Below are 24,736 nucleotides of genomic sequence, written 5' to 3' on the forward strand. Positions count from 1 at the left end.
CCTAGTAGCAATTGGGAGGAGATACATTCCCCTGTTAGTTCTTTTAACATAGGTATTGTTTTAACCGTATATCATACGTGGGCGAGTGGGAAATGGCAGAACCATTGTGAGGACTTGAGGCCTTGTCTACGCTACAGAGTTTGGCGACAAAAGTCAGCTTTGGTCAACACAACAGTGGCGGTGTACACACTACAGTGCTCCTTCTGCCAACAAAACTCTCCTGCTTTGCCGACAAAATAAAACTACCTTGACAAGAGGAGTAGAGCTTTTTGCAGCAAAGTCATATCGATAAAGTGTCAGTGTAGACACTGCGTTTGCTTATGTCGCTGTAAATGGCTCCAGGAGGTGTCCCACAATGCCAATCCTGATTGCTCTGGTCAGCAGTTTGAACTCCACTGCCCTACACCCAGGTACACAGGCATCCGCCCCTCCCCCTTTAAAGGCCTGGGAATTTTGAAATTCTACTTCCTGTTTGGTCAGTGTGGAGAGCTCACATTGCATCTTCCCAGCTGACCGTGGCAGCTCCATGCAGCAAACACTCACCTGGTTGGAGCACACCTAAGTTGTTGGATCTGCTGGACTGTGGGGAGAGGAGGCTGTGCAGTCCCAGTTTCACTCCAGCCGTAGGAACTTCGATACCTGGTCAGATTTCTCATGGCATGTTGGATAAGGGCTACAAATGGGACACGCATCAGTGCCGTGCAAAGATAAAGGAGCTGAGGCAAGCGTACCAGAAGGCAAGGGAGTCAAACCATCCCTCTGGTGCTGCGCTGAAGACCTGCTGCTTCTATTAGGAGATGGTCGCCATCATCGGCGGTGACCCCACATCCACCACCAAGAGCCCCATGGATACTTTGGCGGGGCTAGAGAAAGCGGACAGCAGACTAAACCCCAAGGATAAAGTCATGGATAAAGGGGTCGAATTGGAGGATGATGTGGAGCCCATGGGAGGGCCATCCGATGGTGCAGTGAGTCAAGACCTCTTTTCCACTCCGGAGGGGTCTAGCCAGTCCCAGCAGTCTGTTTCTGGCACGCATGATGCAGGAGAGGAGAGCTCTGGTAAGTGATCTTTTTGAGTTGATGCTGCTCAGTTATATGAAGTAGAGCTGTCCTTTGCTTTGTATATTCTAGAAGTGGGTGAAGGGATAGAAGTGTACAAGACTAGCTGCGTTTGAGTGTGCTCCACCTTCCCTTGTGCACCTAAGCAGTGTGGCGGAATAGTGTGTCAATGCACACTGAGATTTCAGGGGAATCCTCCAGAGAGATCTCCAGGAAACTTTCCTGCAGGTACTCACCAATCCTCTGCCAAAGATTCCTTGGCAGAGCTGCTTGCTTCCTTCCCCCGTTGTAGGAAACTTTCCCGCACCAATCGGCAGTCATTTGTACAGGGACTAAAGCAGCTCACAGGCGAACAGTATAGGGACCTGGTCTGAAGCCGCATGCATGCAGGAGATGCACCCTTGCATCCTTGCTTACCCTCAGGAGTGAGATATCAGCTTCAATGACCCCTGCCTGTGGAAAATGGTGGCAGAATTTACAATAGTATCCCTAGTCGCCTGCAGTGATCCCCTTAAAAAACCTGCTAGACCCTGTGCCCCATCTTGAGCATCCCCCTCCCTGGGCTGAATTCATCATGTTTAGGGCGTTCACCGAGCTGTATGCTTGCCAAGGGACAGTGAGAAACTGATTCATATTTAAAAAGAGGTGCATCTTACTACAATAATTTGGTGCTGTTCGTGCACTAAAAATCATGCTTCTGTTTATTATTTCTTGTGTTTCTGCAGATGTGGCCTTCAGGGGAACCCCCTAGACACCAGCGGAGTGCTTCCACCAGATAAGGAAGCAATCAAGGAGGAGCAAGGAGGACATGTTTCAAGAGGTGCTCCAATCCTCAGAAGCCGAAAAACAGGAATGCAGGGTGTGGAGAGAGACTTTAAAAGAAAATTATAATACAGATAGGACAGAATGGAGAGCTAGGAGTGAATTTGAATGGGCCAGGAGCGGCTGATAAAAGTGATGGAGGAGCATATGGAGATGTTGAAGTCTCTAATCACACTGCAGGCTGAATTCATACGTGGTTGGCCCCCCTCTGCAGCCAATACAGAACTGCTTTCCATGCCCTCACCAAACTCCCCGCACACATTCCTTGCAACTTCACAGCCCTTCTCAGTACCCCGTTCACTCCACCCTTTCAGACAGCTTTCAAAATGATTGCTGGACTTAACACAGCTACCAGAACATACACTGCCCTTCATTGTTATCTCCCTCCCCACCAAGCCTTTTGTGTGTGTTGTTAATTGGTATTTAATAAAAACATACTCTCTGAAAGATAGCCAATCTTTGTTTGTCTCCTACACACGGGTTGCTGCTGGAATTAATACACAGTTGCAATTTGATCATTTGCTGACTACAAATCACAGTCAGGAATCATTAAAATTTTCATGCAAGGCAGCAGGTTAACAAAACATGGCAGAGTGCGGCATAGAAAGAGACATTACTGGTACACATTGTCAAAATGTTGCCTCAAAGCCTCCCTGATTCGAATAGCTCCCTGTTGTGCCCCTCTAATAGCCCTGGTATCAGGCAATTGGCCTCCACGATCCACCCCAGGGGAAATTTTTCACCCTTAGCCTCCTGCCAAAGGCACGTTATACCACCTTTCTGCACCTGCTCAGCCTATTGTTGAAGCGCTTCTTGCTGCTGTCCAGATTTCCTATGTAAGGCTTCATGAGCCATGGAAATAAGGGGTACGCTGGGACTCCCTGGATTGCTATGGGCATTTCAACATCCCCCATTGGAATCTTCTGGTCAGGCAAGAAAGTCCCTGCTTGCAGCGTTCTGTACAGATGCGTTCCTGAAGATGCATGTGTCATGCACCTTCCCGGACAATCCCACATTGATGTCAGTGAAACACCCACAGTGATCCACAAGCGCCTGCAATACCATAGAGAACTAGCCCTTCCTATTGATGTACTCCATTGCAAGATGGTCCAGGGCCAAAATTGGGATATGCGTGCCAGCTATCACCCCTCCTCAGGGAATCCCATTGCCGCAAAGACATCCACTGTTTCACGCATATTGCCAAGAGTCACAGTCCTTTGTAGCAGGATGTGATTAATGGCCCTGCACACTTCATTAATGCAACCCCAATGGTGAACCTCCCGACTGCAAACTGATTCACGACCCACCGCTAGAAGTCTGGGGTCGCTAGCTTCCACACAGTGATTGCCACATACTTCTCCACCAAGAAGGCAGCTCTCATTCGAGTGTCCTTGCCCCGCAGGGCTGGGGCGAGCTCCTAACACAGTTCCAGGAAGGTGGCTTTGCGCATCCAAAGGTTCCCGCCTAACAATGTGATCCCACCACTCAATGCTTGTTTCCCGAGCCCAAAAGTGATGGTCCACCATGTGTAGTTGCTCCGTGAATGTCAAAAGTAATCTGGTGTTGCTTCTTTCTATGGCACACAGCAGGTCATGCACCTCTGATTCTGTTCAGATTGGGAACTCATGATACACGATGTTCAGAGCAGTGACCACAGCAGCAGAGAGCAGAGCAGGATCCATGCTTTCAGACAGAGATGGCGGGTGCACAGTAAACAAGGGCTGTTGAAAAATGTCATGAAACACAGTCGGAAGCCCATGGAATGATGGGACGGAAAAAACTGCATCATGGGCTATTGACCCCACACCCATGATGCACTGCTATCCACTCCGCCTTCCCACAATTCCTAGCTGCAGAAGGTGGTGAGTAACACAGTGGGATAGATACCCACAGTGCAGTGCTCTCACTGTCAGTGCTAGAGCACCAACTGTGGACGTGCTCTGCTGACACAAGGAGTGTTGTGTGAACACACAGAAGCGATGTAATTATAGCAGGTTTTGATCATTGGCGTAACTTGCGTCAACAAAACTCTGTAGTATTGACAAGGCCTCACTTACATGTGTGCTACATGAACTGTTTTATTTGAGCATGAAAAGAATCTGCTGCAACCAGACCTAGAGTAAGCTCCTGCATCCATGCATGGAGAGATTGAATTGACAGCTTTATCGCAAGCCTCGTATCGAACCAGAAATACAGGATGATGAACATTGGGGTGAGCAAGGGGAGTGATCCAATTTAGAACTGTCAGAAAGATCACAGTGAGCTGTAATCATCATTTTAGCTGCCTCTTCTTGCTCATCTAATAAATTGGTCAGATGCAGCTAGGCATGTCTGTGTAATATGATGTAATACCAAATGGGCAGCCATTCAGTTTGCAGTGTACGTTTTCCAGCCACACTGCGCTCTTCTTCAGGTCTGGGAAAGGTACTCCCAGCGTCACAGCAGAATGCCAGGTGGAACAGATTGTTTAACATGAGTAGTGAGAACATATTGTAAGGTATTCTACCATTCAAGGTAGAGTGGCTCCGTTCACACCTCTGCAGGACAAAAAGAGGGCTCTTGAATGAAATAGGAAAATGACAACACAAAAACACCCTATCACCTGTGGGTGAACACTTCTCACAAACCGATCACACCTCTCACCTGTCAGTCGTTATCCTGAAAGGACACCTGCACAACTCTTTCAAAAGACGAGCCTGCGAGCTTAAATGCATAACTCTGCTAGACACTAAAACTCATGGACTGAACACACACTGGATTTATGACTTATACAACAATCTGTAATCCATAACCCCCTCTTTCTGTCCTGTGACTACATGAATAGCAGTGTAGCATGGGCAGTGCCTAACATGCCTGAAAATGGTGGGTCCGTACTCGGCACAGCTCAGCCACGCCTGGGCACTGCCACTGCCCATGCTACGCTGCTATTTATTCATTGAGCTAGTGCAAGTATGTGTACCCGAGCTGGGAATCACATAACATAGAAGTAGTTTAAATGTGGCTTAAAATATCTCCCAACTCATTCTAATGCAGAAATTGCAGCTCCAGGGAAACATGTTAGTGATTTTCTATCACTCCTGAACATTGACCAGAGGTTTCCACTGAGCTGCCCACAATGACGCCCAGGTCTTACTGAGTGGTTATAGTTAGTACAGAACCCAGCATGTGTGGGAATATTTAATATTCCTTCCAGTGTGTGTTACTTTGCATTTGTCACCAGTGATTTCCATCTGCCATTGTGCTGTTCGTTCACCTGGATGGTTGTTTAATTGTATTGTGGTAGTTCCTGAGGACCCCAATCATAGACCAGGACCCAATTGTGCTCTGTGCTGTACAAACACACAGCAAAAACACCGTCCCTGCCTTAGGAGCTTACAAGTGAAGCTTGTTTAGGTTCTACTGAAGTTCCTCTGTCTACTCTTGGTGGGGCAGGTCTTGCGTAACCTAATTAATGTGGGGGTGCCATTGGAAATGGTGATGGCATTTGTCAGAGACTGCCGGGACTTAATTCCGGATCAGACACAACTGGAACTGCATCTGTTCCATTATCCCTTCTAGGTGCTGTATCTCAGCTGTTTTTTGTTGAGCAGAGCAGTCTTAAAGCGCCAGTGCCACTAAAAGAGCAGATCCATACAACATACTCAGGGCTGTGATCTTCCTGCTAGGTTAAATTCTGTGGTGTTGCACAAGTGGGAAGCTCTACAGCATGAGAGCTGCGTGCCCTGCAGGTCTCCTGCATGAGAACTGATGGAGTGTGTGTGGGGGGAGGCCAGTGTGTTGCACAGTTTTCAGCGGGTGAGAGATTCCTAGCAGGGGTTCCCTGCAGTGTGGGGAGGTCACTTGGTGTGACTCACTCAAGCTGCTCTCCCCACTGTGTTGTAGACATGCCATGTTTCACTGCGAACAAGGCCAGGAGGTTTCAGGCTTAGCATATCCTAGTAGCTGTTCTGTAAGCATAGCCATTGGTCACAGTGGGGAGGATTCTTTTGAAATGTCATCATCTCTAACCCTGTCCTTTCCTTCTGTTCCAGGGTCACTGATTTGCCACTCTGCAGATTATACGACTCTACACCCGTTGCCATGGATGAACTGCAGGATGTGCAGCTGACAGAGATCAAACCCCTCCTGAACGATAAGGTAATGCTTACTGCCCCTCCACTCTCACTCACTGGACTCGAGCTAACTCTGTGTCCACGTGCAGCCAGTCAGGAATCCTGGTGGCCAGACTCTCCAGTCACAGCGTGAACTAGCTTAAATGCTTAGAAATGGCAATTGCTCTCCACTCCCCAAAGACTGTTTAGGAGCAGCACTGATAGCTCTGATGAGGACCTATCCAACTCTGCCAATGGATGCAGCCTATGCTATGAAGTCCTGTGGGTGGGGGTGGAAATTGTGTGGTAGGTGGCATCACTAAAACCCTGGGCGGTAAGAGATCTCTAGCAGGTGATAGAAATTATCGGAGATACCAGATTCTCTCTCATGACATGATGCCATGACTTCCTTACCTGCAAAACGGCCTACATGCCTATTGTATGCAATGTAGCTTTAGCCATGTCCGTCTCAGGATACTAGAGAGATAAGGTGGGTGAGGTAATGGTCCCTTACAATATGTGCTAACTACTTATGCTAAACAATCTGTTCCACCTTGTATTTAGCTATGAGACTGGGAGTACCTTTCCTAGACCTGAAGAAGAGCTCTGTGTGGCTCGAAAGCTTGTCTCTCTCACCAACAAAAGTTGGTCCAATAAAAGATGTTACCTCACCCACCTGCCTATTGGCTTTCAAAGTCTGCTGTCTGCATGAGATTGATGACAGGGGAACCTCACCGGGCATTCTAACTGGCTTCTGCAGAGCATTGCTGTAGCCTCTTAAGGCAAAGTAGTGCAGTACTGGGGCACTTTGGAAAAGCTACAAAAGCCCAGCAAATATTTAATCCTTTCGTGCTGTCGTCTTTGATGAGGGCACTGAACTGGCTTGTGCTCTTAAGGAAACTCTGGCCCAGTTAATGCTCCCCTGCACTGCAGCCCTGACTGTCCAGGACATGCACTCGCCTGGGCTTCCACAGTAAGATCTGGGAATCGATCGTCTCAGATACTGATTGGTAGGTGGAAATTTTAGATCCCTTCTCATTTGAGTGACAGGCAGCAGAGCTAATCAACAAGCTGAGATTCTTGACCTAGGCACTTCCTAACTCTTTAATGCTTAGTAAATAGCCAAATTTAGACCCCCAGCTTGGTTGTTCCAGCAATTGCAGGAACTTGCAATCCACCAGAGAATGATCCAGATCCCCAGAGAGGACCTCTCTTCCTCATCACATCGAAGGAGAGGGCTATCCCCCCTCACTACACCAGTTCGGGTCTTGTGGCACTATGGGAGTACTTGGTGCATCCCTTCAAACGACAATGGCAGATCAGCCACCTAATTCACTTTAGTTAGTTAGTCAAAAGATTACAGGAGCTACTAGCAGAGTGAGGAAAAAATGGTTGGAACAGGCAGCTCCATGCCTGACAGTGCTCCAGAACCATGTCCAGTCAGAACTTGTCATTCTGCCAGGAATTGGAATGAGGAGCAAATGGCATCTGTCCCCTTGAGAATGTTCTCATCGGCCCAGTTTCTGTGTTGCCTTTTCCTTTGCTCCCTCCCCCATGGGTGGCCTCGGTGGAACGAATGCTGATGTTTGTCCAAGAACAAAATGTCTTCATGAGGTCACGTCTCTCAGAAAGGCAAAACAGAGCCTCATTAGTGCTTGAAATTCTTCCAGAGCTGATAGGGAAATGTACCCGTTCTCTCCAAGACCAGTAAATGGAGCATACAAAGGAGCTATGCCACAACAGGCCACTTTCATTCAGCATGTCAGGTTTTACAGAGAACCAAGAGTTGATGCTATTCCACACACAGATCTTTGATGGCTAAGCTGACATCACCTCCAAGACCAGGACCTCACATGCCTGTGTGACCACAGCTGCTCAAAATGTGCTTAATTGGACCAGAGTTCCCAGGGTGTGTTTCTCTAGAGCCTCTCCTCAGCACAAGGGTATTGGGTGGCTTTTTTTTTATCTTCTGCCAGATGAGGGAAGGTTCTAAAGTTTAGAGAGATGCTGGCAACATAACAGTCAAACTGTATGTGAAAATGGCAGAGCTGCTTGGAAAATGGGGAAAACCCCAGTCTGTGAATTTCTTGCCTGAACTGAAAGGACCACGGTTTCTTTTGCATCAATCCTAAAAGTAACAAACCTTTATAACGCGTGTGATGATTCAAAGAACACAAGCACACTTCTGTTCCAATGTAAACTTTGCCCTGTGGTGATTGCAGACATCAGCTCTCCTGCAGCAGCATGAGGCTGCGTGAAATGAAAGCCGCTAGATTGATCAGTCTGTTCTCATTGTTCACGCTCAGTGAAATTAAAGCAGTGAAGAGCCTAACTGGAGAGAAATTCAACTTTAAATGTTTCCGTTTCAAAGCTACAGTAGTTGTAACATAGACAGAGAAGCTTCTGATTGAAAAATGACACTTTATTGATGGGATTGTTCCTTCAGGTCCCTTACCCATGTTCCTTGGGGCGCTGGGTGCAACAGAATACTGAGGCTATGTCCACACACTGCTTTGGAGCTCAGGGAACCAGCCTTCCAACCCATTGTCAACAGGCTAGGGCTAGCGGGGGCATGTGCTAGCGCTCTAAAAATAGCTGTGTAGACAGCTCTTTGAAACTGCAACTCAGGCTGGAGCTTGGGCTCTGAAGTATAGGGAGGGGGATGGGCTTCAGATAAACAAATAACCAATGTCAAGAACTCAAAGGTTAGAAACTGATCTTAGGTTTCCTGTGCACCTTTAATTCAGCCTCCTTGTGCATAAGCATTATGGCGGTTTTGAGTTACATGGTCATGTAATGTTTTTTCCCCATGACCCCCTGCCTCATTCAGTGCACCGGATACAGTACTACTTTCTATCCTCGTTGTTCATGTGGCCCTTCCCTTATTTATTGCACGTTATGCCAACTCTTATACTGGAGATAAAATGATTAATTTCCTCGTGCGCTTTTATATGGTGCTTATCGCCATAGTATTGGAGTGCTTGACACTCCTGTCAGATCAGGTGTTTGTTTTTATGGTACCTTACATTCAAAGCATGGCTCCCAGTAACTTAAGTTGCAGCTGCGAGTGCTCAGCACTTCTGCAAATCAGGTTCCAGGTGTCTCAAGTTGGGCATCCAGAAAATGAGGCATATGCACTTGGTGACCACCTGTGAAAAGTTTAGACGAAGTGACTTGACAAGCAGGGAACTTTGTGGCAGAGGCAGGGATCGAATCCAGTTATCCAGGGCAGCATTCAACTGCCTTAAGCATGAGACCATCCTTTCCCTTCCTGCCATCCCCTGCATCGTTCACTACACAGTTTCTGATTTTGGCAACAAACAAGATAGTCTCCTTCATACACAACCCTGATTCATCCCCAGAGCAGATCCATCTTGTGCACTGAATGTGGCAGGGATCCTGTGGAAAAGTAGCATGTGATCATGTAATTAGTCTGTAACATAATGCTTATGTACAAGGGGGTTGAATTAAGGTTACACGGTCTTAATTCTGGCATTTCCTGTCCTGAGTGCTTGATTTTGCAAACGTTTGTATTTAATATTGGTGGGAGGAGGGCTTGCATGTAATTTTCTAAGGTTTTTAAAAGAGTAAACTGAGAAAACTCCATCATCATCAGGGATGGAGCTTTTAGGTCCACAGCACAGATGTCTGTCGCTTGAGCTACCTGCATGTACTAGTTGGCCATGATTCTCTAGATGGACAAGCCACTAGTGAGACACACTCTGCCAGAGGATTTCACAGTTGTTTGCTGGAGCATAGGAATATTGGATCTCAGGAATCCTAGGTTCTGTTCCAGGTCCTGGATTAAAGTCTCATTTATGAGATAGACCCTACTACCTCTGTCCTCCCCCTTCCTTATCCCTTTCTGCTCCACATGCTTCTGCATTTGAATCAGGCTGCCTTCTTCTTCTCCTCTACCCTGCCTGAGTACTACCTGCTAAGGGAACATTGAGAGAACAAGACAGTGTCTCTGCTCTCAGTTCTGATGCCTAATAGTGGGAGGATCAATTGCAAGGAAAGGCCTGTGCAACCCCTGCAGCTCTGGGCTGGAACATGCTAAATTTCTGTGGAATCCGCTGAGAATTTAGCTGCCAGCTTCTGACCAACCTCTACTGACCATGTGCAAAGTGTGAGCATCAACAAATTTGCGGGGAGTTTTACAGCAAAAGGTACATATCTGACCCTGCTCCAAAGCAGGAAGGCACTAGCGGTTCTCAACAAAATGGTTGTAAGCATTTTTAACATGGGCAAAAACATACTTTTCCACAACCTTTTTCTTGGAAACAGTGGGACCAGTTTAGCTAAAATGTTCAAAACAGAAATTCAGCCTGAGGCAGACATTCAGCCTGAACTGTCAAAGTTTGGGAAATAACTGAAAACAGGGTCTTATAATAGAAAGAGTTAGGCAACCTTAGCTATAGATGTTGCTGCCTGCTCTGTCTAAAATCAGAGACGGTTAAGAGGTGATTTGACCCATCTGTAAGTACCTACATGGGGAGAAGATCTTATAATAGAAGGCTCTTCAGTATGGCAGACAAAGGCATAATAAGATTGACTCATAGCTGGAAGCTGAAGCTAGACCAATTCACACTAGAAATAAGGTCCAACTTTTTAATAGTGAGGCTAATTAACCACTGAAACAAATTACCTTGGGACGTGGCAGATCCTCTGTCCCTTGAAAGCTTTAAATCAAGATTGGATGCCTTTCTAAAAGATCTGCTCCTGTTCAGTAGTCATGGGTTTGATGCAGGAATTGCTGAGTGGATTCTCTGGCCTGTGCTATGCAGGAAGTCAGATTAGCTGGTCACAACGGCCCTTCTGGCCTTAATCTATGAATTGGTAAATATCCACCATCCCCCTAAGTGAATGGGGGTTTGGTCTCATTTAGGGTATAACAGGGAAATGGAGAATTTTGTGAAGCTAAGATTTAGCAGTATTGCCTTAAATAATTCTGCATTCAAATTGATAATGGCAGCTGTGATGAGCAGACCCTCCTAATGAAACTAGTGCTCTTCATTCACTCCAGGTCACTTCACTTATGGACAGGTTATTCCATAATTACTTACTGAAGGGTTCTTGAACCTGCCTCTGATGCTGGACATGGTCAGAGACTTAGTGCTTGTGTACAATAGAGCAGTGGGTCTCAACCTTTCCAGACACCTTGTCTTGAATACCCCAAGTTTCACCTCACTTAAAAACTATTTGCTTACAAAATCAGACCTAAAAATACAAAAGCATCACAGCACACTATCACTGAAAAATTGCTGACTTTCTCATTTTTACCATATAATTATAAAGTAAACCAACTGCAATATAAATATTGTACTCTATGCATAGTATATAGAGCAGTGTAAGCAATTCTGTATGAAATTTTAGTTTGTACTGACTTTGTTAGTGCTTTCTATGTAGCTTGTTGTAAAACTAGGCAAATATCTAGAGGAGTTACTGTACCCCCGGAAGACCTCTGCATACCCCTGGGGTGCGCGTACCCCTGGTTGAGAAGCACTGCAGTAGTCTTGGCCATTATGTCAGCAGAGCTGGCAGGAGGAGACTGCTGGCCTAGTTACACTACCTCCCCAAACAGCATCAGCTCAGTGGCCAGTAGCACTCTGCTGTTGGCGTAGCTGTGTCCACACCAGGGGTTTTGCTGACATAGCTATGTTGACTTTACCCAACATAGTTATGCCGGCAAAACTTTGTAGTGTAGACCAGGCCTTCAGTGGGCTGATTGGCTGATCCACATGGGTCCCTGCAGTAGTGGGTTTCCAAGGAGTTTTCTCCACAATGCCAACTGTTTTTCCTGTATTTAGCTCACATTCTGGTGACACACTGGCCTTTAGAGCAGCAAGTCCAAGCTGCTGTGCCAAAGTGCAGGCCCCCAAGGGGGCCTCCTGCCTAGCTGTTGACAGCAGGTTTGTCGATTGTTCTGGGGGAGCCGTGCTGAACACTGACGGTTTTTCTTTTCTCATTGACAGAATGCTGCTCGGAACTTCCAGGACTTTGACTGCCAGGTAAGGAGCATGCAGCCATCTGTTACAGACAGCCTCTGCACAGAAAGCAGCGAATGGCCTATGTCGTAACCAATGCTGAACGCAAAGATGACCCATCGAAGTTCAGATGGGCCTTTATTAGCTCAGTCTTCTGCCTTGAGCCTGTAAAGATTTCACTGAGCGGAACTAGAAAAATCTCCTGGGAAGCAGCCTCCAGTCCCGGGCCTTCTCCCTCCCTCTGTTCCGTTGTTGCTTGTTTTACTGTTTGTGTTAACAAGACCATCGCCCTCCCAGCTCAGCTTCCCCTGCAGTGAAGTCCCAGTGCCAAATGGTGACACAGTGAGCTCCATGACAAGAATGTCAAATTAGGGCTCAGACTGAGCTGCAAGATTCAGTGAGTTGGCAAGGAAATTCCTAACACCATCAGACCCTTCCAGGGATGTCTAAAGTAGCAAAGGGAAATGGTGGGAAAGCTGGGTGTGGTTCCACCTATGCACCGCATCAGTCAGGCAGTGCCTGCTCTTTCCTGCATCTCTGCCCTCTGCTCATGAGCTCTACTGTTTGGCAGTGTATACTTATCAAAGGGCATGGATGTGTAGCTTTAGTAGGAGGAATGGGGGGAATAATTCCTGTTGTCCTACAAAGTGGCAGTCTCAGCAAATAAGCAGTGTCATTTTATATGTAAAACAGAGGCCTGGGAATGGAACTGGAAGCTGTCACTGGGCATGACTAGTTGCTTGTATTCTAGACATGCTCCTTTGGCACACTGTACCATGTTTGCTGTTGCAGCAACACCCAGTGCTGGACTGATTTGTCTCCTGTAAGTATGTTACTTGCAACATGTTAAACTCATGCAGCTCTGCTGCGTGTGCCACCAAATTGGTCTGAAGATGCAGATCCCACCCGCGCATTGGCTGGCAAGGGGGGCAGGTGGCACAATGGCTTGTTCTTGCAGTAGTTCAGTTGGTTAAGCACTCTGCAGATGTGAAGTGTTGGGATCAGTTGACCCAGAGATGGGCAGATTGCCTGACGCCCATTCATGGTAAAGCTGTAGTGATTCCTCCTGACACGATTCATCCTGATAGACCAGTGCAGAAGACAACCATGGTCTCTGCCTTGTTGCTACAGAACGATCCCTATAGAGGAACAATTAAACCACATGGCTTCCCTGTATTGCAGTTGGGCTGATTCTTCATTGGGCAGCACATGGTGTTATCTGGCAGGCTTGTCACGGGGCAGGCCCAAGCTGCTGTGTCAAGTGACACCCCATCCTGCACCCAGTCAAAACAGACTGGAGCAACACATGGAACCACATATGGCCGGTGGCTTCTCTTCCTGCCCTGCTGTGAGGACTCTGCTGCTGCTACTCTAGCATTCTGCTTGTGAAGGGCAGGGCCAGCGCTCACTGCTGTGATGTGCTAGCAAAGTAGCTGCAGAAGTGGGCTGTCAAGGGCTGTCTGACTCCACTCTATATAAAAATCAGCTTTTTAGAGGAGCTTCTGGGAATGCTTCCTCTGGCTGCCCGAAAAGGCAGAGCCATAAATGCAGCAGCAATCAGGCAGTTTCTCTCACTGTGTCTTTGGGGAGCGCCCTATCAAAAGATACAAAGTACTGGTTTGTGGGCGGGCAGGAGGTGACAATCCAGGGCAGCTGGGCTCCAACTCTGCCTGCTGGGCCTAGTTATCCTAGCTGCAAGTGGATTTTAAAATTGCCATTGTTCTGAAGTCCTCAGAGCAGGGGTCGGCAACCTTTCAGAAGTGGTGTGTCGAGTCTTCATTTATTCACTCTGATTTAAGGTTTCGTGTGCCAGTCATACATTTTAACGTTTTTAGAAGGTCTCTTTTTATAAGTCTATAATATATAAACAAACTATTGTTGTATGTAAAGTAAATAAGGTTTTTCAAATGTTTAAGAAGCTTCATTTAAAATTAAATTAAAATGCAGAGCCCCCTGAATTGGTGGCCAGGACCCAGGCAGTGTGAGTGCCACTGAAAATCAGCTCGCGTGCTGCCTTTGGCACACGTACCATAGGTTGCCTACTCCTGCCTCAGAGCATTAATCAAACCCTGATACAGCCACAGTGTCCAGAGGGGCAGGGGAAGACAGCAGCAGTGACTCTGAATCACTTTGCTTTTGTTGCCTTCAGAGTAGCTAATGCAATGAAAACAGGTTTCCCCCACCATCCTGTTTGTGTGCAGGAAAGGGCGAGGGGAGCTCAGGTGCCAGGCCTGGTTGCGCTGAGGAGAGGCACACAGGTTTGTCAGGCTTGGGCCTAGGAGGGGAGCACTGGTGCTGTGCATGGGGCCGGGGTCTGTATGTGTGCAGGCAGCACAGATGCAGTGTGCTTGGGTCAGGAGGTGATCAGGGAGCTTGGAGCACAGGCCCTACCTGCTGGGGCCTGTGTGTGGTGAGTAAGGGGAGCACAGGTGCGGTGTGCTTGGGACCAGGGGATGGGAGAGGGCAGTATTAACCGTTCCCTGGGCATTTTCTGAATCTCCAAAGCAGCCTAGGCTTTGCCTGTTCAAAGCTGGCTCCCTCTCTCTCCCTGCTGGCAGCTGTCCAAGCTTGGCAGAAGGTGCTGGTCCAAGAGGGGGACAGGAAAGCCCCCATGATATTATAAAAGGCCTCGCTTCTCTTCAGCCCCCCTTTCCCATTAAGCCGCACCACCTCCCACACGCTCTCCCCAAGGCACACCCCAGTCTAAAGAGACTGACCAGACGTGTTTGGAACACAGGGGAGCCCTACCCCATGGAAAGAGGGTGGGCAGCCAGCTAAGCCATGTGTGGACGAGCTCCACACGGGCCTGTTCTGCCCTCACTTGTCTCAACCCCAGGCCCTCTCGAAGTGGCAGAGTAGTTGAGGTCTGCGTTCGCCCCACGCTGCTGAATTGTGGCAAAGTTGCCAAGCAGCCCCATAGCCCAGCAGACGGCAGTGAAGTGAGCGCCAGCAGAGGAATGCCTGATCTTGGTGGGTTGGATCAGTGGAGGACCGGTGTCCATGGCAACAACTGAGCAGGAACCAGGATGCTGCTTGCAGGAGCTCTCAATTCATTATAGTGTCTTTTTAGCATCCAGTTACAGCTGCCTTTGTGATTCAGTGCTGCCACCGCCTCCTCTTCCTCCTCCTGCCAAGTGCCACTGCGGGGCACGGCTGTCTGCCTCGGCCATCTGCCTCGGCCATCCATGCGCCAAGGAATGCTGGATCAGACCTAAGCAGTGGCTTTAGGTTCCCACCACTGCTGAAGCATATCATCTGTTATATTAACTCTGACCTGAGGTTGGTCTAATTGGGTCTCCTGCCTGTGACAGTGGCCTGTACAAGGAGCACAAAATCTACACCCATAAGCCAGTTGTGCAGTGCTGGAGGGAGAGGGGAAGGGCTGCGCTCTTTCTTGGCTTGAGCGAGGGTCTGAGATTTTTACAAAGGGGGTACAAAAGGATGTCACTTGGTGACAGGGCTGTGACATAATTAGTATTCTCTTCCACAATATCCTCCCCAAGCCCCTCTTTGTAAATATCCCTGTGATCAAGGCCTGTAGCACAACTCTGCCGAAGAGCTACTTCACAATAGCAGCCCTGCAGTGCCAAGTTTGATTACGTGTGTGTTTCACTGGCTTCTTTCTCAGCAGGCTGGGAACTGAACTGGACGAAAATGTTGTTCGCTGATTGTGAGGAACTGATGCATCAAACGCAGCACTTGGTGTTAGTGGCAGAGTCCAGACACTGCTGGAGGGTTAGCTTTGCCTGTGTTTGGAGGGCAGAAGTCTCTTTCTGGGACTGAGAGGACAGTTGTTATTCCTGTTTGATTTGTATTTCATTTGTGACCAGGGTTCACGTTTTTCAGCAGTCACTATTAACAGTGACTAGCCCTGATTCCAGCTTTCCTGTCCAGTTTAACTCACCCCTTTTAGGCTTGGCAGGATGTTTCTGAAGCCATTACTTCATTCATTAACTTGGGAGTTTAACTTTGAATTAAGCAGTATGAGGTTTGCCTTGTTCTTTCTGAAGTGGCGGCAGCAGCATTGCCCCTGTTGTGTTCAGAACTGTGATCTGGCCCAGGCACTCTTCTGAGTTCAGACCTGGGACCTAGAGCAGCATTTCCACTTCATTCTTAATACACCAGCTACTGTAATTCCCCCAATGATAAATTAACAAGCCCTAAAACTGGGGCATTCTAGACCATGGACAGACAACTTTAAGGAGTAGAGGACTACAAGTTCACTAAAATCCTTTGGTGGGTCATGCTGGTTTTTTTTTTTAACCAGGCTTCTTTGCTTTAGCTTAATTCCATAAGGAGCAGGTTTAAATGAAATCTAAATAAGTCTGGTTTAAGTGGAAATAAGTGTGTTCCCACAGGCTACTGTTTTAACTAAATAGGTGCAAATTGGTGCACAGACAAGGCCCATGCTAGAAGTGAGTTTTTCTCACTCTTCTACTCTGAAACTGCCTTAGACTGAGCTGGGCTAATATTATGAACATCCTTCTTCAGCAGGATGGTTTCAGAGAACACAGTCTTACATGATCAGTCTTGTTGGAACATGAAGAGTGTTCAGAGTCTTGCCTTTGGTGTTCAGAGTCTTGCCTTTCCCAGACAGCAAGCATGAGGAGACATGGACTGAGCAGAGCAGAGGTCAGAAGCGTACCAACCGTGGGTAAGCAAATCTCACGCTTCAGGCCATAAGTTGATTTGCCTTCAGGGTCAGAAGTCATTTTCCTCATGTCTGAGCCTTTCACAATTGACCAGGGCCATTGTGGACTTTTCTCTTGGTAGAATATTACACTGGATGGCACCATGTTCTGATCTGGTATGACAAATCCAGAACTCGTTCCAGGTGAATGCTCGAGTTTCAGGGTGCTCCACGCTAGTTTGTCAGGTGCTCATGTTTTGGGATAAATATTTATCTGCTAAGAAGATAAATTAATTGAGTCCCAGCTCCTATTTTCAGTCTTGCTTGGAATGTCCTTGGTGTAGAGGGAGATGTTCCTCTGAACAGCATGGTGCACAGAACACATTTTATACATGCTGCTCTCACTAAAGCTTCAGCACTCGTTGCTGGGTGAGGCTATGTGCACTTCCCCTTTTGTAAGCTGTTGCTAACTTCCCAGGCGGTTGGAGTATTTATTTTCAGTTATGTATAAATCTAGGCTTGGCCTGACTGGTCTGAAACAGGTCTATGCTAATCCAAATTGCAAGCCCCTCCTCTTGCTCCAGAGACTTGTTTTTCTGGGTCGGAGTGGTGTGGAGGGGCTCCCAGCCTGTCTGCCTGCATTGCAGCTGACCAATGGAGGACATTGTGCTCTTTTTCTGATACCCATTTAGCCACCACTAAACACAACTAGATGCTGATAAACAATGGTCAGGGTGCCATTACTCCATTTAAAACAACCCCTGAATAATCTGGTAACCATTTGACATGAGAGTAAACGGTAAATTTCTTTCTTTTTCATTTGTAGTAGTAATCTAGTTCATTCTCGGAAATAAAATGTATTAACCTAGAATCTCAGACCCCCATCACGCTCCAGCTTTGTGAGCTCTAATGAAATGCTGGGCTTAGCTTATCCCCCCTTAGCAAGCAGATGGCAGATTAAATGGTCTTGTTGAGGGCTGGCTGTCTGGCTGATGGGCAGATGGTGTTGGTGACCTGCAGTTAGTGGAACGGAGTTTGTGTCTTTATTCTGCCGGTGCAACCTTTGTGTTTGTTTTTGAGAGGTGAATGCCCTGTTGACATAAAATTCTCCACCTTTTCCAGACACTCCTGACATTTGAAATGTACGTTGTCATTTAAAAAAAATGCACTCTAAGGCTGTGACCTCTGCCTGACACACAACAGCATTTAATCCAGTCTGTCTCTGGTACTGCTCCCTTGCCCCCACAGAGAGAGAAAAGGGGGTGCTGATGTCAGCATGCTACTTATGAAAGGTGAGCGGAGACCTGGAACTGCTTTCTTGACCATGCTGCCTGGCTGAAATGGTTCACGAGGGTTGGAAAGCCAGAATTCTGCAATGCCCAAAATAACAAGCAGCATTGTAAAACCAGGAAATTCAGAGTCCAGGTTAACCTGAAAAGAAATCCGGTTATGAGGGAAAAAATGAAAAACTGTCTTTAAAAATCAGTTTACTCTGAAATGACAAACCCTGTTATGTATTAATCGTAGTTGTATGGTTATTTCATGATGTCACTACAGGACAGAGTTAAAGTTGTGTGGGTGCTTTCATTGCATTTCCACATCTTCACATGTTTGGATTTATTTTATGTTTGCATTTAACTCTGTATTTCCCGAGTTTATAATGGTTGCTCTGGGAATAAATTACAGTTCTTCCCTAAATCACTGATACGTGCCCTCCACCTTAACTCTGTCTTAATGTAGCTTTTAGGGCTGTCAAGTGATTAAAAAAATGAATCGTGTTTAATTGTGCAATTAATCACACTGTTAAACAATAATAGGATACCATTTATTTAAATATTTTTGGATGTTTTCTACATTTTCAAATATATTGATTTCAGTTACAACACAGAAAACAAAGTATACAGTGCTCACTTTATATTTATTTTTATTACAAATATTTGCACTGTAAAAAAACAAAAGAAATAGTATTTTTCAATTCACCTGATACAAGTACTGTAGTTTAATCTCTCTATCATGAAAGTTGAACTTACAAATGTAGAATTATGTACAAATGTAGAATTATGTACCAAAAAAACTGCATTCAAAAATAAAACAATGTAAAACTTCAGAGTCTACAAGTCCACTGTGTCCTACTTGTTCAGCCAATCACTCAGAAAAACAGGTCTGTTTACATTTGCAGGAGATAATGCTGCCTGCTTCTTGTTTACAGTGTCACCTGAAAGTGAGAACAGATGTTTGCATGGCACTGTTGTAGCTGATGTCACAAGATATTTATGTGCCAGATGCGCTAAAGAGTCATACGTCCCTTCATGCTTCAACCACCATTCCAGCGGACATGCGTCCATGCTGATGACAGGTTCTGCTCGATAACTATCTAAAGCAGTGCAGACCGATGCATGTTCATTTTCATCATCTGAGTCAGATGCCAGCAGCAGAAGGTTGATTTTCTTTTTTGGTGGTTCAAGTTCTGTAGTTTCCGCATCAGAGTGTTACTCTTTTAAGACTTCTGAAAGCATGCTCCACACCTCATCCCTCTCAGATTTTGGAAGGCACCTCAGATTCTTAAACCTTGAGTCGAGTGCTGTAGCTATCTTTAGAAATCTCACATTGGTACCTTTTTTGCGTTTTGTCAAATCTGCAGTGAAAGTGTTCTTAAAACGAACATGTGCTGGGTCATCATCTGAGACTGTTAAAACATGAAATATATGGCAGAATGCCAGTAAAACAGAGCAGAAGACATACAGTTTTCCCCCAAGGAGTTCAGTCACAAATTTAATTAACACATTATTTTTTTAACGAGCGTCATCAGCATGGAAAGCATGTCCTCTGGAATGGTGGCCGAACCACGAAGGGGCATATGAATCTTTAGCGCATCTGGCGCATAAATATCTTGCGACACTGGCTACAACAGTGCCATGTGAACGCTTGTTCTCACTTTCAGGTGACATTGTAATTAGGAAGCTGACATCATTATCTCCCATAAATGTAAAGAAACTTGTTTCTCTTAGCGATTGGCTGAACAATAGGTAGGACTGAGTGGACTTGTAGGCACTATAGTTTTACACTGTTTTGTTTTTGAGTGCAGTTGTGTAACAACAACAAAAATCCACATTTGTAAGTTGCACTTTCATGATAAAGATATAGCACTACGGTACTTGTATGAGGTAAATTGAAAAATACTATTTCTTTTGTTTATAATTTTTACAGTGCAAATATTTGTAATCAAAAATAATATAACATTAGCACTGTACACTTTCTATTCTGTGTTGTAACTGAAATTGATGTATTTGAAAATGTAGAAAAACATCCAAAAATATTTAATACATTTCAATTGTTATTCTATTGTTTAACAGTGCAATTAAAACTATGATTAATCACGATTAATTTTTTTAATCGTGATTAATTTTTTTTGAGTTAATTGCATGAGTTAACGGCGATTAATCAACAGACCTAGTAGCTTTTTCTCTGGGAATTTCAATTATTGCTTATATTGATCTGTCTCTCTAAGGTACTTGTCTGGCCCCTGTTTCTGTAGTATCTGAGCACCTCACAATCCTCACAACACCCTGTGGGGTGGGGCTATTGTCCCCATTGTACAGCTCGAACTGAGACACAGAGACACTATGGTCTTGGCCAACACAAAAGTTGTACCACTTGAGCTATCCCGGTATAGCTATATCAGTACGAGCCTCCTAGTGTGGACCCAGTTATACTGTATAAAGGTGTTTATACTGAGCTTATTCCAGTGAATGTGGGGGAATAGGCTATACTGGTATAAAAGCATCCATACTAGGAGGTTGTACTGATTTAACTAGTTCTATAATAAATCCCACGCCTAACTGACCCAGTTAAATGGTACAAAAAACAGTGTGTAAACCAGGCCTTAGTGACCTGCCTGAGACTGTGGTAGGGCAAAGAATTGGCCCTAATCATTGGACCATCATTATAGTGTATTGCTTCATCAGAGAGGAGAGAAGCTCAGTGTCATGCGTTTGCATGGGCCTTGAGGAGCCAAAAATACTGAACCGTAATCAGGTGGAGTGATTCCGAGTGAGGAGTTATACACAAGTGGAGAAGTGGCTGAATCCCTGAAGCTTCATTTCCTCACTCCTGAATATTGGATCTTTTGAAAAGTGTCAAATTTTTGTAAATAAAATGACATTTTTAGAGAGTTAGCAAGACTCCATGGAAACCCACTTACAAGTTATATTTTAGGACATGTGAATGTAATTCTTCCATGAAGCCTACTCAAAGAAATAGGAGCCCAAGCATTCACAACAGCTTTCTAACCTCTGACAACAGCATGCTCCATTGGCTTCTCTTTTGAAGAGATTGGCTGGACGGGGATGTTAAATGTAAGTTCTCAAGACCAGTATAACAAGTTGGTGTCTGGAGCTCCTGTGCTGCTGTCTGTCGCAAGAAGAATACAGGACCCTGGGTCGGGAAAGGATTCTGTGCAGTTCCTGCCTGCAGAAAATTGGTAGTGCCATGCCATTAACAAAGGTTGATCTGTCTTCATCCTTTATGCAATAGCCATTAACAGTGCTTCAGAGTAGCTAACGAGCAATCTCAATACTTGCTATTACCATGTGCAGCTGGACTCTGATCTAGTGTAAAGGGACACTGTCAAGGTCGGGAGGCACAAAGTATGACCGTGCTGTTCTCATCTGTTTTCAGCGTTCATGTACTTGCTATTTTAACACACACACGGATGTTATGTTTTTAAAGCTGGATAATGCCTTGGCCGTGTCCTTCGCTTTCACATCTTTCATCGTGGTGCTGCTGGCACATGCTGTGCTTCAGCTTAGGAGGGAGGCCTTCTGAATGCATCATTTGTGCGCAATATAGCTCAACAATAAACTATTGGGAGTTGTGGGGGAGGAGAATGATTGAGGGGAGTGGAACTGCTCAGGCAAATGTCACTCCTCTGCGGTGTGGAAGTGGACTTGCGAAGCACATGGGCCCTTCATAAATTAGTCCCCTCTTGTGATGGGAGTCTCAGGCAGGTCTACACTATAAACTTACACGGTATAACTATATCGCTCGGAGGTGCCCCTGAGCAATGGGTTATACCGACCTAGCTCCCGGTGTAGACAGTACTATGTTGACGGGAGGGCTTCTCCCGTCAACGTAACTACCGCCTCTCATGGAGGTGGAGTAACTACTCCAACGGGAGAAGCTCTCCCATTGGCATAGTAGTGTCTTCACTGAAACACTACAGAAGCGCAGCTGCACCGTGTAGTTGGCCACTGCAGTGCTTAAGTGTACACCTGCCCTCACACTTCCCAGAATTCTTCCCCTCAGAGAGGAAGGAAAGACATGGCGTGAGTAAACTTGGGGGAGGGAGGAATTTAATAGCTGAGCAGTGGATGGTGAACTTCATTACAGCATGTTTCTGGTTCCAACAGTCACCTGGAGAATTTCCTTTGTGGTGTACGGAGTCAGAGGAAAGGAACTCGAACTTCTTGCTAACTAGAGCTTGAACTGTGTTGCTTTGCTGTTACAGCAGTGTTTCAGATCCATACTGGTCATACAGCCAGCCAAGTGCTCTCGTGGTTTGCTGAACAATACACTGTTCGGACTTTCTTCTGAGGGGGAGTCACACTCAGAGGCTTGCTGTGTGAAAGGGGTCACCAATACAAAAAGTTTGAAAACCACTGCTCTAACAAAACATATAACCTACAGTGACTCCTTGTGGGTCAGCATAGTAACCTCTACTGGGTCACCAATTCTCCCAATTTCAACAAACTATTTATTATCTCAGAATATTTCTAGTATTATTATTCCTAGCTATGAGATGTTTGGTTTTCAGCTGGCAATGGCTGAACATACAAAATGGCTGACTGCAGTACTGTCAGGTTCTGGAGTACACTCAGGGGTGTCATATTCCGGTGCAACACAACCAGCTACATTGTGGCACGACTGTAGCTTGTCAGTTTACTCTAGAGTTTTACAGCATGTTAGCTATCGCACTGTGAAGGTGGAGACACACCCTTTGGTCTGAGGTCACTGAAGCAGAGGCTCTTCAGATAGGTGGCTTCCTTTCAGGCAGAAGGTGGAAATGGATCCCAGTGTTCACCTCCCCAATTGCATAGTTAATGGTTGAAACACAGGTGTAGTGGGCTGTTGTACCTGCAAACCTCTTCTGGGCATGGATCTTGGGGCTGCTCTGAGTCAACCTCTGCTGTTTATGAACCGTCCACCATCCTTAGAGTTCATCATTGTCCTTTGATTTGTTCCCAGCCTCCAATGCACTTTTAGTTTTTTGCAGATGATTTAGCACCTCTCATTCTGCTGGACCTTCACCCATTGATATCCTAATTCAGGACCCGGATACCTGGATTACACAATATGGTGTGGGCTTGTGGGTTAGAAATAAACACTTCCTTTGAAGCTGATGGTGGCTGGCACCTTCTCCAAAGGGACTTCCCAAGCCAAGAATGTAATAAGAAAAGCCAAAGAGGAGTTTGAAGAACGGCTAGCCAAAAACTCCAAAGGTAATAACAAAATGTTTTTTAAGTACATCAGAAGCAGGAAGCCTGCTAAACAACCAGTGGGGCCCCTTGGTGATCGAGATACAAAAGGAGCGCTTAAAGATGATAAAGTCAGTGCGGAGAAACTAAATGGATTCTTTGCTTCAGTCTTCACGGCTGAGGATGTTAGGGAGATTCCCAAACCTGAGCTGGTTTTGTAGGTGACAAATCTGAGGAACTGTCACGGAGGAGGTTTTGGAATTAATTGATAAACTTAACATTAACAAGTCACCGGGACCAGATGGCATTCACTCAAGAGTTCTGAAAGAACTCAAATGTGAAGTTGCGGAACTGTTAACTAAGGTTTGTAACCTGTCCTTTAAATCGGCTTCTGTACCCAATGACTGGAAGTTAGCTAATGTAACGCCAATATTTAAAAAGGGTTCTAGAGGTGATCCTGGCAATTACAGACCGGTAAGTCTAACATCTGTACCGGGCAAATTAGTCGAAACAATAGTTAAGAATAAAATTGTCTGACACATAGAAAAACATAAACTGTTGAGTAATAGTCAACATGGTTTCTGTAAAGGGAAATCGTGTCTTACTAATCTATTAGAATTCTTTGAAGGGGTCAACAAACATGTGGACAAGGGGGATCCAGTGGACATAGTGTACTTAGATTTCCAGAAAGCCTTTGACAAGGTCCCTCACCAAAGGCTCTTATGTAAATTAAGCTGCTATGGGATAAAAGGGAAGGTCCTTTCATGGATTGAGATTGGTTAAAAGAGAGGGAACAAAGGGTAGGAATAAATGGTAAATTCTCAGAATGGAGAGGGGTAACTAGTGGTGTTCCCCAAGGGCCAGTCCTCGGACTGATCCTATTCAACTTATTCATAAATGATCTGGAGAAAGGGGTAAACACTGAGGTGGCAAAGTTTGCAGATGATACTAAACTGCTAAAGATAGTTAAGTCCAAAGCAGACTGTGAAGAACTTCAAAAAGATCTCACAAAACTAAGTGATTGGGCAACAAAATGGCAAATGAAATTTAATGTGGATAAATGTAAAGTAATGCACATTGGAAAAAATAACCCCAACTTTACATACAATATGATGGGGGCTAATTTAGCTACAACAAGTCAGGAAAAAGATCTTGGAGTCATCGTGGATAGTCCTCTGAAAATGTCCACGCAGTGTGCAGAGGCGGTCAAAAAAGCAAACAGGGTGTTAGGAATCATTAAAAAGGGGATAGAGAATAAGACTGAGAATATATTATTGCCCTTGTATAAATCAATGGTACGCCCTCATCTCGAATACTGCGTACAGATGTGGTCTCCTCATCTCAAAAAAGATATACTGGCACTAGAAAAGGTTCAGAAAAGGGCAACTAAAATGATTAAGGATTTGGAACGGGTCCCATATGAGGAGAGATTAAAGAGGCTAGGACTCTTCAGCTTGGAAAAGAGGAGACTAAGGGGGGATATGATAGAGGTATATAAAATCATGAGTGATGTGGAGAAAGTGGATAAGGAAAAGTTATTTACTTTTTCCCATAATACAAGAACTAGGGGTCATCAAATGAAACTAATAGGCAGCAGGTTTAAAACAAATAAAAGGAAGTTCTTCTTCACGCAGCGCACAGTCAACTTGTGGAACTCCTTACCTGAGAAGGTTG

General features: G+C 45.6%; 1 protein-coding gene across 4 annotated transcripts in view; it reads left to right on the forward strand.

Annotated features, from left to right (window-relative positions):
- Positions 1-24,736, forward strand: part of NDRG3 (NDRG family member 3) — a 110,946-nt gene that overhangs the window by 62,223 nt on the left and 23,987 nt on the right. For 3 of the 4 annotated variants that reach the window (XM_034787102.1, XM_034787103.1, XM_034787105.1), the window contains exons 2-3: positions 5,913-6,018; positions 11,948-11,983. In XM_034787102.1, the coding sequence (XP_034642993.1) occupies positions 5,913-6,018; positions 11,948-11,983 (142 nt within the window). Of the gene's footprint in view, positions 1-4,576; positions 4,585-5,908; positions 6,019-11,947; positions 11,984-24,736 lie in introns of all 4 variants that reach the window. The other variant, XM_034787104.1, reaches the window with a different exon arrangement.

Source organism: Trachemys scripta, chromosome 12 (assembly GCF_013100865.1).
Source record: "Trachemys scripta elegans isolate TJP31775 chromosome 12, CAS_Tse_1.0, whole genome shotgun sequence".
NCBI lineage: Eukaryota > Metazoa > Chordata > Testudines > Emydidae > Trachemys > Trachemys scripta.